The 16,459-nt window shown below is 46.3% G+C and overlaps 1 protein-coding gene across 7 annotated transcripts in view; it reads left to right on the top strand.

Annotated features, from left to right (window-relative positions):
* LOC119203416 (zinc finger protein 521-like) overlaps positions 1–16,459 on the top strand; it is an 84,073-nt gene that overhangs the window by 41,112 nt on the left and 26,502 nt on the right. For 4 of the 7 annotated variants that reach the window (XM_037457178.2, XM_037457177.2, XM_037457172.2 and 1 more), the window contains exons 5-6: positions 72–156; positions 493–525. In XM_037457178.2, coding sequence (XP_037313075.2) covers positions 72–156; positions 493–525 — 118 coding nt within the window. The remainder of the gene's footprint in view (positions 1–71; positions 157–492; positions 526–16,459) is intronic. The other 3 variants (XM_037457173.2, XM_037457176.2, XM_037457175.2) reach the window with 3 other exon arrangements.

Here is a 16,459-nt window from a genome sequence, read left to right as displayed (position 1 = left end):
AGGTTGAGTTTGTTTTTGCTATATTGCTATGTTGTTTATAATAATTATTTTCCATGTGGTCTTATTTTCAGAAGAAGACATATCAGTGCATCAAATGTCAGATGGTGTTCTACAGTGAATGGGACATCCAAGTCCATGTGGCCAACCACATGCTGGGTAGGAGTTTACTCTCTTTTTTTCATTCGTTATGGTCTCTGTTGCACTTCTGGAACAAAGTCCCTAAAACAGTCAGTGTAATATAAATAAAGTTTCTCTATGTTTTAACAAACAATTAATGTGTGCCATTTAAATGTTAGAGGGAATGATTTAGTGTGACCATCATTGATACAATATACAAATCATTATGGAAAATACCCCTGATTTCTCAATAATATTTAATAATGTTGAATACATTCAGTCTTTTCATCATTTTTTTAATAAGGTGAATCACAATCTGATCTGAAAGGACTGATGTGATATATGTAATAAAATATTTGACCCCGTCTCATTCAGGCTCACAAGTATCTGGATCACATCACCAAATAGGTGGAATTATTTTAATATTTTGACCATCAACTGCATCCCCAGTGTTGTGCATTTACAAACCCATCACCTCCATCTCCCCATGCATGTGAATGGTATAAAATAGTACGTGTGCATGCTTGTGGAGTAGAATCTCTCCACTTCAAGCCGCTCTGTATGGAGGTCGTTTGAAGTCGTGGAAATATACAGATTATTGAAATATAAAAATGCCTAAACAGATTTTATTCAAACAGTTTCAAATTCCTACTATTATTCCACAGTTCTTGAAAAATCTCCACAGTGCTACTGTACATTATATTGTTTGTTTGTTTATCTCGCCTCCTCGCTTAAATAGTCTGTTCAGATGAATGAGATCAACATTTGGTGAAATACTCATACTCTCTGCATTTAATTGACGTCAAATCAACTGAACAAATGGACATTTGATTTCACTACATTGAGTTTCACAAAATGATTTCCAAATTTCTCGTCTTCTCCCGCAAGATTCTTAAACAAGGAGTGCCGGTGTAAGACTACATTTTCAAAATGTCTTCACTTTAGGTTGTCATTTGTATGCAGGCAGAATCATTTGTAGAGAACAGACAATTGGAAAACAGGTTTTCTTGCCTGCAGTAAGTAGGCGTCTGAATTCCAGTCTCACGTTCCTTTATTCATTCATTTATTCAGCTCGTTTGGCGGCTCTTTCATTACACTGCATTATCTGTTGTCTTCAGTGGGAGAGAGACTCATTGATCTGGAACCAAACCGCCTCTCTGTTTGGGACACGCTTCTAGGCGCAGGTGAATTTAAACACGGCGGGCAATTCTATCAGGACCGGTAGGCAATTCTATCAGGGACCCACTGTTTGTGCATAAACAATCAGAAGCATGTGATTTGTGATTTCGACGCTTCGGTGTATTTGCAAAGGAGAGAGGCGAGCTGAGAGTGTGTAGGTGTGTATTTTGTATTCATCTTTGCGATCCGCTCACCCACTATTCTACTGGGGGTGCCTAATACAGTACCATGCCAGCATTAGTCCTTTCTCTCGCGAAGGCAGGCACGGAGCACACTGGGAGGGTAGAAAACAAACCCCCCTACTGGTTGTTTTATGTCTGTCAGCCGTACAAGAACACAGTTCCCCCATAATAGTGGAATTGAGACAGCTTAAGAAAACAGGAGGATAGGTGATTGGGTTATTGTCTGATGTCTTACTTCTGTGATATGCCGTTGCTTTGTATTCAACACGATCACAGGTTTCATCAGACTCCTCAAACGGGTTTCTGTGACATTCATTTGTTGCTGGAATCTCTAAAATATGGAGAAATCCAAACTCACCGGGATGAAAATCTGGTAGGAAGATGAAGTTGTCAGGGTGTGGCTCCATTTTGTAAAACTAAGAATCTAAACAGATCTGACGGAAAACGTTTCCATTAAGGTTGGTTGATCTCTTGGATTCATTTACCTTCTGAAGAATTTTAATGTAGAACGTTAAATTCAATTCAGCCTGTAATCACTGCAATTCCAATTTGGGCCAAAAGCACGGGAAAAAATAGTCATTAGGAAAAGCTCTAAATACCTTCTCCACTGAAAAGGGGACACTTTCTCCTTTTAATGGCCATCTGCACAGGAGAGGGGAAACAGGGGGCTGGGGTCATCTCCGCTCAGCTGTCAGCGTTATTAGCGTAGGTAATGGAGCAGACGCTGGATTCATAGGGGTGTTGTTTTCATCCATGCCCCGCTCCATGGTGTCCGTTCACACTGATAACTCTATATATAGGGATGTCTCGTGACATAATCATAGCGCTAAGTGTATGGAACAACAAAACCTGAGCCTGTCTCACCCATACAAGTCCGTATTAGCTGCCTTTGTAATACAATAGTCCCCCTAAAAGCGCGAGTGCACTCCGCCTCCACCCTCCACCTCCTCCCATCCGTCCAACGAGGTGCTCGTGGCTTTCCTCTTCTTAACGACTGCCAGCGCACACTGACGCGCGGCCAATACACCGAGAAGACCACGGCCCCCGCCACTGACTTTGGTGTCCACCTACTAGACATTTACTATGACAATAGAGGTGAATGAAAGACAAGGAGGGGGCCGTGGGCGCAGCCGGATGTGTGGCGGAACGGCCCAAGCCAAGCCTGTGAATGGCCCCGCGTGTTTTAAGATGGAGGCCGCAGCCTGCTAGGGCCCAGATGGATCAGTACACATTTGCTGTACAGCTGGTCGCTCTGTTTGGGGACCTGGTGTGATACTCCTATGGAGAAAAAAATGATATCGCCACCATCCAAGGAGCAATTTAATAGCAGGCCAGAAGACAGCTGGCCACTCTTTAGTTTAGAGTTTTTTTGGCATGGCTCACTTACAGAATTGAGGGTGTCCGATTTTTCTCTAGAGACACACAGATTTATACAGCTTTCAGCTGCTGCAGTCACTATCAAACCTGTTTCTTTCCGTTTTATCATTGAGATTAAAAAACAAATCTGACCTGCAGTTCAATTTGCCATCTTGATTTCAAGTAATTGCATGGGCGGAAATGTTTAAAATCAGAGTGCTTTCACAAAGTCGTCCTTTTTTTTTTCTCTTTTTTTTTCAAGAGGACCTTTGAAGGTCTTTCATTGACACAAAAGCTTGTTTGGTTTTTATCAGCATGCCATCATGCTACCCCATTGCTTCACTTTGACCCGACTGTAAACTATGACATTTGGAGCCTCATGGGGGTGGGGGCGGTGGGGGGGGAAGTTTGCCCCATTTATCGCACTGTTTCAAACGTCCCCGTGTGGATTTTCGGAGCCCTGACACGTTTTGAAGCACAAGCTCTGTCTTAAACGGTTTTAAAGGTGAAAGGCCTTTTGCCTTCCTGTTATATCTGCTTTCAATCCAATTTTCATCTCACTCCCGTCCACTCCAAGCGGCTCCTGCCAAGGTGGCAGCGCTCCGAAAGGACAACTGTAAATAAACAAACCAAAAAGCATCCCAGAAAAGTGTTTTGGGGGTCACCTCTACAGATTTTTTTTTGGGTCGGTGACAGCAACGAGCTCTCGGGCCAAGTGAGGGAGGAGCCTTCTCTCACAGAGCGGAGCCGGTGGCCCGGTCGGCACCGGGCGGAGCGGCGGGGGGGGGCACTGGAGGGGTGGAAAGGTTTGGGGGCGGAGAGGGAAAGGCACATTTGCTGTACAGCTGGCCGCTCTGTGTGAAGCAGGCACTGTGGGCCGTCACGGAGCTTGAGAGCAGAGCGAGGGAGAGGCCTTTAGCTCTCCTCTCGTTTCTCCTCCTCCTCCTCCTCTGTGTCCTCTCGTTCTCCTTCCCCCCCGCCACCAAAGCCACCGTGTTTCCATTTTCCCCCCGGCCTCAAAAGCGAGCGCTTACATTTTCACATCTACTACGCTCCCACCTGGCAAAGCAGTGTTGACAGTGTTGGCTGTCAGTGGGGCAACAGACAGAAGTGTGACTATTTGGAAATGGAAGGCTTGTTTTGTTTAGTGCTTGTTTTCAGGCGCCCTAAAGCAACGTGACCCGTGTGTGTCGATTCCGTGGTCTCCATCACCGTCTCTGCCCAGGTTACTACTCCAATAAGTGTTTCTTTTTTCTCTCCTTGACCATTAACAGAATTAGCTATTTTCCTTCTTTTGATTTTTTTTTTCTTTCTGTAATCCTCTTTGATTAGGAGCGTCTGTTGGTGTTCCCTCAGTCATAGAGCACACACACACACACACACACATGTAATCTGCTAGCAAACATGGCCAAACACTCCTCATTTGACTCCTACGGGGTTGGATCAGAGTCAGAACTCAATAGACAACACAGCACAGGAACAGGATCAATCTTATGAAATAAATAAGAGAACAGGCCTGGACCAGCCAGTGGAAACAAAGGAAACCATGCGTGCCATACACCGAGTGTGATATCTGCCTGCTTTTATTAATTGGTGATTAATAACGCCTCTCTGTTCGTTAGCGCAGTCACCTCCCGTGCAGCCAAGTGTGTTGCTGCTAATATGCAATTATGCGCACCTTACTGCTCGTTACATTATACCTCTTCCTGACTAATGTGGCGTCCATGAGGAGAATAGAAAACGGAGTGAGCTGCAACAAAAATAAAATAAAAATAACATCAATAATACTGTGTTGGCTACCTGTCTTGGTGGAAAACAAAGTTTCTTACAAATTCCTCAATGTAACCAGGAGACTGCATTAAAAGTTTTACAGCATTGCAGAGACTGTTTTGCTCTTTCTGGTGTTTTTGTTGTAAAGCAGAGGTAATTGACATCACCATGGGGGATGCTCTGTTGCTAGGCCAGACAAGCTCAGGCTGATGTGGTCCTTATCTATTGATTTTCCTGACATTTCCCCACACTTCACAGACTGGGCCAACATGTGAGAAAATATCTGATGCTCTCAGTTCATACTGCCTGTTTGTACAAACTCTGAGCGAACACTTGCCGCCCCTTACTGCATTGCAATTGGTAGGTTGATGTCACCATGGTGATCTCGGGGGCAAACTGCATTTGCTTGAACTGTGCGCATTTGTTGGGTATTGTGAAGAACTAAATGCCACACAAAAATACCAAAAGTGTGCGTCTTACAATTTCATCTTTGAATTTAAAGACACCAACTAATGAATGACTCACTGGTTTACTTAAAAGAAAACCTGCAAGTCTAGTTTTGGACTTGGGCGACCTAAAAAAAGGGTCGGCTTTTCCTGTGCTTCTGGCTATGTTTTATTGATATACAGGAGGGATGTCTCTTTTAGAGTGTTAATGCCAACCCTTGTTCTGAAGTGAAGCCCCATAAATACTGGATGATCAGAATTAACCTCTGCATTACTCTACCTCCCAGTGGTCTCCGCGATGTCACCAAGGCCGTAGGTGCATGCGCACCCCTGGTCTCTGATGGGGTTGCTTAGCAGTTTGACTGGGGGGCTTATGGGAGAAGTGCAAACAGACAGTCCTGCCTTAGTAAAGGTCAGCGCTGCAACCTACACCTCCCAAATCCCAGTCTGGCCCCCGATGGGACCATGGGTTCCATGCGTGCCTAGAGATGCTTGTGGTGAGGGAGTCAAGTGGTGCGCCGCTGCTGAACTGCATTGCTTTTAGCGGCTGTCAGCACCAATGCTAGTGTGACAGATTTGATCTAACTTTGTGTTGTGGCTCTTACCCGGGCGTGTTTGTGGAATGACATGCACGCAGGGACGCCAGTGGCCATCATACGCTGCTGGATAGGACCGAGCGTCAATGTTGTTCACTAAATTGTTGTCAGGTGCGCTGCATGACGAGGGGTTGCTTTCAGAATGCAAACAGACTCCGAGCAGGGTTCTCGCTCTCTTTATGGTGCACTGTGGTGGTTTTTGCAAAATACCGTGTAACGAATTACTATCCTCGTCGAACTTTGGCCGTGTGAATGGCAGACAGGGGAAGAGAGGGGAGGAGGGGGGGTAGGGCTCAGAAAGGCCCCCCAGCGTCAAAGCCTTAATAATCATGTGAGCAGCGCTGGACTTCATTACCCTCCTGTTCGACAGGCCGAGTGCCAGCCTGGATTGCTGGCTGGCTGTGGCAAGGTCAACGGCGGAGGAAAAACCAGTTACTGTGTTACTCTGGAGCGGAATGGAGAGGGGCGGCCATCTGTCAGCCCGGGCCTGCCATACCCGCAGAGCAAATGGACACGGGCGGCCAGAGGAGAGGCCACAGACACCCATAGAGCTGAACCAGTGAGCATAACACCGAGGCATCGACACAGATCCAGCCAAAGAGGAGGGCCTTGGTACCACTTAAAAACACGTATACACACAAGCACACACATAGCGGAGAAGCTAAGGCTATCTGCAAGATATTTGGCAGCAGGTTGCGTGTGCTTATGCGTGTTTGTTTTTAGTGTCAGCGCACTATCGGGCCCCTACTGTTTTAAGTCCAGATGGCAGACCATTTGATTAAAAGTTCCTCAAAGTTTTGCTTGGCTTGCCAATGGTTAATGTTTTAACCATAGTGTTCCTTTATGAAGACAAATTCCTTATGAGTCTAAGTGCAGGAAATGGTTTCATTGTCTTTAGCGGTGCTTCTTTTAATGGCAAGTTAGTGGAAGCTGTCATCAGGAAGTTGTCTTCCTAATGACAATAAAACACTGCACTCATACATCCTCTTTGTATCTCTCTGTGTTTCTCTTTCTCTCTCTCTCTCTCTCTATATATATATATATATATATATATATATATACATATACACACGCACACATACATACTCGGGGTGTCACGCACCTTTTAGTGTTTCACCTTGCCGGCTTTTTGTCGGCATCTGAGTCGCGACCCTCTCTGCGAGGACCTTTACGATGCCCTCTGGCCAAAGTGGAAGAACCCTGTGGAATGTTCCAAAGCTCTCTAATAGGTTTCAGGTGCTGCGGGCCAATGGCCAGCCGCCCCCCCCCCCCCCCCCCCCCCGACCATCACCCCACTCTGTGAGTCTTGTGTTATGGGACTCTGCTCAACAGTCAAAGCACCGCCGTTTCTCCTCCAAAAGAGAGAGGGCAGAGCTGCCACATCATTACCAAACCGTTGTTTACTGTCAAATTGACTTTGCGCACGGTGCTTATGCTTCAAATCAAAGCAAAGTTTCTCTTTCACATATGGTTGCAGTTCAGCCGGAAGAGCAATTTGCATCTCTTCCATCCCCCAACTCAGCACAGCTAAAGTTCCTCCCTGTTTTCCCTCCTGCACTGAGAGTACCGACCCCCTGGCTTGAGCGTCAACATGCGCCGGAAAACAGGGAGATGGTTCCTGGGCCACCCCCCCTCTTCCCCCCCCCCCCCACATTAATGGAAATTACACCGGAACTCCCTGGATGAAAGCTTTACTAGTTATTAAGGTTTAATGTCGATATCAGTGCTTATATGTTTACTGGAGTGCACGGTGCTGCTGGTGTGGAAGCGCGTGGTGCAGGAATTAGCGTTCACACAGGATTTAATTATGGGATCTATTTCCATCTTGTTAGAAAGAGATAATGCGAGTACTGCATGCGTCCTAGGTTACCCTATTAAATGCTTCTGCCTGTAACGGCATTAAAACCACCACAGTCGTGCTTAAAGATTATAGAAATGAAAACAACAGGCTATATTTGGCTGGAACAATGCGAGACAAGTGCAATCACCGTGCTGAAACACATGTGCTGTTCATCAAGGTTTAAAATGGTCACACTTGCACTCTTTTCACGTCTCGTTCAATTTCCAGCATGACAGTGGAGTGTGAACACCGCGGCGACGTGGCCTCTTTGTCTTTCCATTTGTCCCGCCGCCGCCTAGAGACGCAAACCTTAAGCCACTCACTCTCTGATTAATCTTTAACATTTATAATTACTAATTAAGTTAGTAAGAGACTTTTAATGTAGTCCTCCTTCAATGGGGAGCAGAGAGGACAACAGATCATTAGCTTCAATAATGAACGCGGATGAGACAGATAATGGCCTGTGATAGGTGAATACTGACAGTTATATTAAATGAGGCGAGTGTATGGGAAATGGTGTAGCACGTCAAGGATTCAAAGGCACGGGGGTACAAGGTGCCGAGGCACCACTTTGACTCTGGAATGAGGTCTAAAATTAGGAGGAAATTTGAGAGAGAGAGTTTGTACTTATTAAAGCATGTTTTACAGACTATTCCATATTAGCATGCGGTATGTAATGTATTTCCGCAGTGTTAATTGTGTCAACCTCAGTTTCAAATGCCGTTTTTATTTATTCATCCGCTCCCATTGAGTTTTTGGTCTCCCTAACGACTTCGGTGTATCTCATTATCACATTATTACATTAGTGTCTGCATTATACTGGTGGCTGTAAGTTGCTGCCCATTAAAAGAGTCATTTCATCTCTGTATTTTTTTATTTATTTTTTTACCTTAACGACGATGCTACTCTGGCACAATCCGCGAGCCTTCCCACTTTGGGGAAGGTGCTTATGCCATAATGATTATTATCATTAAGAAGATATTAATGTGCTTAGTGTTTGCGACCCAGCTGCTCATCATGGCCTGAGCTCCCTGCTGGGGAGCGGAGGAGAGCGGCTGCCAAAACGGACAGTGCACGCAGGCCACCGCCCACCTGTCCAGAGGTTTCAGGGTCAGTGGAGGTCACTCCCACCTGCCTCCCCGCCCTCTGCTGAACTGGAGGAGGGATGGCTCGGAACATCAAATTGGATGAGATGAATTGTGTTATTTGGGATGAAGTCCATAAAGCGCTACTTGGATTGAGTGGGTTTCAAAACCCCAGATTGTGAGCAACTTCCTTGTGTACAATACGAGCATACATATTAATTATAGTTACGTTACTCTGCTGTGAGGGGATGTGGGTGTTTCTCTGCAGAGATTCATGCCACATAATTATTCATTGAATTTCAATCTTGCTATTATTTCAGGTCATTTTGGCAGCAGAACAGTAATGCTTAACACTACTTCTTTTTGTAAATATGTTTGTTTGTTAGTTTGGATAATTGATTTAACCAAACTATTCACCTTTTCTTGCAATCTATAAGAAGAGTGCTGGTTTGAAGCCTTCTTGAACGTGGGGCTGAAGGCAGCCTGGCTCAGCTCACTCCAGTCTCTGATTGCTGCTTCATTAGGGCTTGGAAAAGAAACCCATTGTTACATTTAATCAAACAAATCGGTATGGCAGACTCACATAATCAATCAGATCCCTTATCCAATATGCTACATTCTGTAACTACCAAGCTGGCTTGGAGAAAAGTCAATTATGGCCCCTCTCTCTGCTCCTCCGCCGGCATCGCTGTGATTTTATACTGTTTCTGCAGTTGTTTTCATTATGCAAACAGGGACTGTGTGCATGTAGCCCTTTCCTATTCATGCTGATATTTCCTTCTTTTTATACTGCTAGTTCTTGTATGACACACATGCTGGTGGTTTATTGGGAGGATGATGTGCCATTTCTGGAGTAATTAAATTAACTATTAATGATTTTTGCTCTCCAACCAACACTTGTGTTACACAGTTGGTTGAAACTACTGATGTTCTTCATATATTTAATGTTTCGTGTCCATATGTCGGTTCTCTGTCTCTCTCTGTAGGACATTTTTTACAGCTCTACTTTCTCACCCCACACTGGTGAGCTCATATATATATATATATATATATGCAAACATGCACGCACTGCACACTAAGGTGCACACATGCCAACACACAAACACTGTAAACAAGCTCACATACTGTACACACACCCATCGCCCAATCCATCAATCTGATCTGTTTTTTTTTTTGTTTTTTTTTCTCCCCTGCTTGTCTCGTGTGCTCATTCTCGCTGCCTTTTCACTCCAACGCGCAGCCTCGCTTGCAATCAACGTGCTCCGAGCAATACACACGAGCAGGCAGAAAACGCACACAGGCACGCACACACAAGGTAGCCAGGTTGGTGGGGGCCATGGCGGCAGCTCCTCTGCGCAGTCCCAGAGTGGCTCCCGGGGCTCGGCTGCCAGTTGTTTGCCAGCGTCTCCGGGTGGAATTCATTCAAATTAAAGCGGTGGAATGAGGCCCGAGTCCCAGAATGCCTCGTCCCTCTCCTTCATCAGCATTCCGCCGATGAGAGTAATTAAAGCAGAAATTAATTCTGCTGTAAGCAGAGGAGCCACAGAATAACTGATATTAGAGGCTGGATGATGAATGCTTGGCATCAAGGGAGGTCTCACGGGAAGGAAGGAAGAATTCACAGATCTCTTTTTCTTTCTTTCTTTCTTTCTTTCTTTTCCTATCGTTCCACTTTGGCTTTCATTTGCTCTTTTTTCCCGCTCCTGTATTTTTACTCAGTTAGTCTATGCTGCTACATTCCTCACATCTATGCATTTCTGTGTCAGCCTACTATTTGCCCTGTCTCATCTTTACGTTTCTTTCATCCTCCCGGCAACATTAGTCCTTCCGTGGTGCCTAAAGAGTGCCACAGAGAGCAAATGCTTCTGGTTTGAAGCATGACAGAAGACGTCGCCACCCAGCCTCCTCTGCTCAGTAACACTACTTCACACACTGTCAGCTCGGATTTTCAGTCAATGGGCATATTAGAGTGTACTGATGCTGCAAACGCAAGCCATTTGTTGTTGGTCAACAGAAACCAAAATGCTTGCCGGTGAATCATACGATGCCCGCAGCTCACAAGTAATTGTCGCTTAAACAAATGTAATTCAGTGTGACTGTTAATCAGAATGTGAGCAGACGCACAGTAAAAGGCACGTTATTGTAGTAGCGCACATATATAGGGATGCTAGGAGCTAAACTTGGTGTATTATTTTAAAGACAAACTGTCTTCTCTCTCTCAGGCAGAGTTTGAGATTGAACCTTGAAGCTCTCCAGATGATGCGATATTCTACCCAGGATGATTCAATGATCCCCCATGTCCCCTGACACTTTATTTTTGGAATAGCACATCTTTAGCAAGAGCAGTCACGAGACTGAAAGACAAACAACTGAACTCATGAAACACTGAGGGTGGATGGGGCTGTCAGTGAGACTGTTTTCCTCTCTTAGAATCAAATGCAATTGAACAAAGGTTAGCTCTTTGGGGCTTTATGCTAATGTGATATACAATGCTGCCATGGAATTTGCCAATGCATGTCTTAGCACTGTCTGACTCCAAGGAGGGAGGGAATGGTAATCATGCTGACCTCTGCCCCTCCCTCCCTTTTTCTGCCCTCTGGGTAAAAAGCTCGAGGAGGTAATAAACAATACATAGCTTTGTCTTGTTTGTACTGCAGCTGGCACACTCTTAATGACACACAAGATTGATCTTTATTTTGGAAATAACACATGCCGAGATCTGCAGGTAGTTGGACGGCATTTTTAATGGGTTTGTCCTGGAAAATCTCAATCAGATGTAAATGAAGGGAGGCTCAACCTGAGATATTGTTATTAAGAACTGAGCAGGCTGGCATGAAGTTGAAATAGAATGAAACATTCGGGCCGAAATACAGCGGCGATGCAAGCGCGGTGTGCTTAACCAACCACGAACCTGTTGATGGGACAGGAAGAGAGGATGAAAAGTCAAGGAAAGGCATTTTTTGACTCTTATTTGCACAGGTGTATGTTATTTGTATGTTATTTTGCTGTTTTCAACCTGGAAATTGTTACTTTTGATACACTGTACACCAATATTTGGGTACACTGTCATTCCACCCCCAATTCCCCATTCCCCATGCCATTTAGCAGTTTCTCTCTCTTCTCTCCCTTTTTCCTCATTTTGGAAGACGATATGAAGCAGAAAGAGTAATAGTACAGTAAAGACCTTTCCTGTAAATTATTTATCAATGGTGCCTTTTTATAGACACGTGGTTTACCTATAGACCTCACTAAAAGCTTGGAAGCCCATCTCTGCAGTGGATCGCATTGCTGTAGTGCATGATATCTCTGACCATCATTCAGAGTGGCGATGCCGTTATGAAAGGGGAGGCGGCACATCTTAATGTCTGCCATCCTGGAAATGGAATCAGCATTGTTTGTTTGTCTACTTTCTTCCGCACACCAATAAAATTACACTCAAAAGGAAACCTTGGTGTAACGATGACCTTAAATGCAATGACACTCTTTCCCATAACATTGTCCTGTCCAATAGTCCAGAACTCCCCAAGAGGCCTTACAGCAAGTCTAGGAGGAACCAAATGAGAGAGAAATCAATGACTTTCCTCTCTCCACTGTCTCTGCCCTGGCTGAATTACTGAAACAAGATGCTGCACTTAGAGGAGTCTTTGGAGAGGCTGAGGGAGGGAGAACGAGATGCGGGGGGAGAGAGAAACACTTTTAGGGACATGGGTGCCATTTAGACTAGGACCATCCTCTCACAGAAAGCCACTAAAAGCAGTGAATGATCCTCTTCCCGTCCCTGGCGGGGAGGCGGTTAGCCTCCTGTGGTTAAGTGAATACAGAACATACACTCAGGTTTGAGGTCAAAGACAAGATCATTAAAACTAAAACTAATACTCATTTTTTTTGTCCAGGGATAAGGATCATACACACCTATATTGACTCATCCTCAACTTGAACCAGGCACATTGCAGTTAGGGTGCAACCAAAAGCGCCAGACCAGGCCACATGGACCCAATCTGATTATTTGGGGGGTATTTCCTAATGTAAAATGCGTGTTGTTTAACATCCACCATAGGTTTTATTGTCTGAAGTATGAAGATGAAAATGAATCCAGCTCGTTTGGTAGACAGAATGTGGTGCTTAAGGGACCCAATCCCTGTAAGTGCCATCAAGTGGAAATTGCCGTTCACATATTCCAGTGGTTTGATTAATTACACTCTCTCATGTGCTTTCATAAAGGCCCAATGAAATACGGGCAGCAAATTGCATTGTGTTCCTGTATCCTGTTATGTAAAAACAGTTTAATTATTGACACATGTTTTGCCACCTGGCATGGGAAAGGATGGTTGGACATGAATAGAAATCATACAATAGACGTTATGGACGGGAAGAGCTAGCACTCGAGGTACCATGTGTTTCCGTACGCGTGACTCCTTTCATGTCCCCGCCTCCACCTCGCCTCGGGTTCTCCTGCTGAATCAGAGCAGGGCGCAGACGTGATCAGCTGGATATGTCACAGTCGTAAGCGAAGCCTTTTTTGTGAAAGCGAGTGCACTCTGAAAAAACCTGTTTAACTTTGTGCGGCAGGACCGCTTTTTGAAAGGTCGTTTTCTAATAAATATGTAGTCAAGAAGATATTTTGTGATGGCCACGCAGTCTCCCCGGGGGATTAAGAGATCACTGCCGACTTTGTGTGATATCTCAAGATAGCTCTATTTGATCAGAGCACTGGGTTAGACACTGCATAGTTACCAACACACTCTGAACTCAAGGAAGGATTAGACAACTATCAAATGTGCAGTTTTACCCCAAATTTCTATATAGCTCCTTTTTCTCTCTGTTTTTCTTTGTTCCTGGGCGGTCTCTTTCAGGAGCACTGCCCTCTACTGCCACGAAGACTAAACAACATCAGCTTGCTAGGGCAGTTCTTCCCTTCTGTCGTAGCCAGTAGTACTTATGGGCTCCACACTACTCTGTATTCTACAATGTATGTGGAGGTATTAGCTCATAAAACCCTCCTACTGTCATATGAACCCGCTGCTGTCCCTGAGCTCCGAATGAACAGCAGGGCTCTGATACTTAGTCCCAAGCTGTTCCTGTTTGCCCAAAACGATCAGGCCTGGCCTCGTGCTCTCTACCTGATCTAGTTGACTGGGCTGTGTAAGTTAGGGAGGCAGTCTCCAGCTCCCCCTCCTCCCTCCCAATATGCACTTGGACCCTGGCTCAGGCTGCACCTTTTCTGTTCCACAGGGATAAGAGGGCCAGATGGAGGAATTTGATTAACCAGCAGTGGAGGACCAAATGTTCAATTGGATACAGAACCAGTTGGAAGGCGGGAGGGAGTGAGGGATGAGGCAGGGTAGAGGGAGAAATCTAAAATGGCTGGTCATGTGCGCCGGCCAGCATTTTCCAAAGGGGAGCCCGAACCGACACTGAGGTGTAGTAATGCAGAAGCCCTTTTCCAAGTACCAGCTGGGCCTTTTAGGAGCCTGGGTCCGCTCAGCAGACAACAGCCTTCAAGCAGCTTGACTTTACCATATGTGGAACTTTTTTTATGCTCCACCTGGTTTCCCCAGGGGACCCGTGCCGCTGGGACGCCGGAGGCAGGTGAATTGCTCTTAATGCAAGGCACTGAATCACTGGGCCAACAACATGGGGGAAGTGCCTAGGGAGGGGAAATGGATCCGCAGAAAGGCTGGCCAGGACCGGTGCGACCTTGGAGCCAATGCCCGCTGCGGAGTGGAAAACGAGGACGTGAGATGTGTCACGGTGCTTCCACTAACTACAGTCCTCCCCTTTGATAATATTCACACAAATGAATCAATTGGTAAACGCTCCGCAGCTTTAATTTTGGACTTGGATTTTTTGTCTTTATGCTGATTCATTCTGTTTCGTGTATTGATCTACACGCATAGATCTTGCAGTATTGTTTCAGTAAATGCTGCACTTATTTGGTCTGCTGTACAGAATCTTTTTTACAATATAATATTCACAGTTGCCTCCTCCGTTGTGTCCCTCTCCTGGTTGGTGTTTGGTATTCTTTTTTCAGACTAGTTTGAGAGTCCAAACCATCGGGACAGCTAGGTCAGATGGGGGAGATTTTTGCCTGGACACTGGCGCTGTGGTCACTTTCGCGCCTGCACCTGTCTCACTGAGTCTGTGGCCCAAAGCCAGAGGTCATGGGTCACCACGGGGGGCCGTCAAGGTCAAAGGTTTATCACTCTCCGAGGGGTCCTGGAGCCGTCGCTCGGATCCTACGGTACACCGGATCTACCCAGTTGAGTTTGTTCTCCCCCCCCCCACTTTTTCTAATCCTTCCAAATGGCTCGGGCAAAACTCCCGACAGCAGCGAGAGAAACAAACTGTGGGATGTGGAGCTCTAAAGCCATCAGCTGGAGATTTCACTTTGAAAAGAAACTCTTTTACTCACTGCCCTTTCCACCAATCAGAAGGCCCGCCACAGTCCGGGCACCCAGAGCAGCTGCCCCCTGACCCTGCTAGCGGTTGCTGGTTTATTTTGTCTGGCCGTTTTCAGAGAGGATGGGGCCGCTTTTGACAGGGCAGGCAGCAGGACTTGGATGAGGTCTTTAGCCAAAGACAGCCAGCGAGGGAGAATTTCACAGCTCGGGGAAAAAGACTCGGGCTACCAGTAGCTGGTGTTCCAGTTCCAGTATAACCTGCTGTAGCCGTTGTCATATTCATTGTGACATGTGGAAAATGGCCTATTGTGGGTAGAAAAGAGGGGGCCATTCATCCAAAGTCAATCGCATCACGCAGATAGAAATTCCTCGATACCCCTGTTTATGCAGCTGTGCCCTCTGATCGAATTACACCAGCCGTCTTGCAACACCCACCCCTCTCGCTCCACCCAAACGTCCTCTGAATGTGCCAGGAGCCTCGAACGGGTCTCCCATTCTGTACGGAGAATGGGGAAAGGGGGGTTGGGGGGGGGGGAGACATGAGGGGGCCCGTGACCCAGAGCTTACACCTCCACCCCGCAGCAGTAATCGGGGCAAAGCCACGGCGCTTCCGTGGGTCAAAGCCCGGGGGCCTGTCATGTGAGGGGGGGGGGGAGGCACATCCCCCGGAGACGTACTAACCGTCACGCCGTAGCACCAACTCCGACAGACCGCAGGGAATGGACCCGCCGCGCCTGTCAGCTGTTCCAGCAGCGCAGAGTCCTCCCCCGGGACTGTATTACTGAAGGCTTTTCTTCTCCGCCTCCGTTTTATTTTTCTTTCAGGGTGGGGAGGCCAAGTTCGCAAGTCTGTGCGCAAGCGAGGGGGGGGTTGTTGAGGGGTATAATTGAGAGCACAGAGGGAGCTTCGTCGCTCCATCTTATGATTTGGAGGTGAAGACATGCGCCCTCGGGGGCCCCCTGTCAGAGCTTTTGGGCGCGCTCCGCACAGACTTCAGTAAAAACACACGGAAAGAATTCCCCCACAAGGGCGCCCGGCTGAATTGCTGACGCCAATGTAAAAGATTCCGTTCTCTGTGAATCATTTAGTGCGGGACCCCGAGCTCTCTATACAACGCGACAGGATATAATAACAGGAAAGCCCGCTCTGTCCTCCTTAGCATGGAAACAAAATGAAAATTGCAACGTTCCCAAAGAACGCAGAATTATTCATTTTTTTCACACGTACAATTTCACACATGGATCACCCTCTGCCTCTCCTGCGCTTTCCTCTTTCCCTCCCACCTCTTGCTCCTCTTTTCTTTTTTTTTTAATACCCCTCTCACTGTATGACAAATGTCAAACGCAGTCCGTTAGGAGAGTGTTTTTTTTCTTCTTGGTAACCAAGAACTTGCCAAGTCGAACGTGCGCTGGGACAAGACTGCTGCGGAAGCATCACATTGGAGCGCCAGCATCAGATATTTCTGTGAAAGTAACAGAAATGTTTGA

This window comes from Pungitius pungitius, chromosome 15 (assembly GCF_949316345.1).
Source record: "Pungitius pungitius chromosome 15, fPunPun2.1, whole genome shotgun sequence".
In the NCBI taxonomy this organism is placed as follows: Eukaryota; Metazoa; Chordata; class Actinopteri; order Perciformes; family Gasterosteidae; genus Pungitius; species Pungitius pungitius.
Note: the sequence above shows the minus strand (reverse complement) of the source record. Positions and strands in the feature narration are given on the sequence as shown.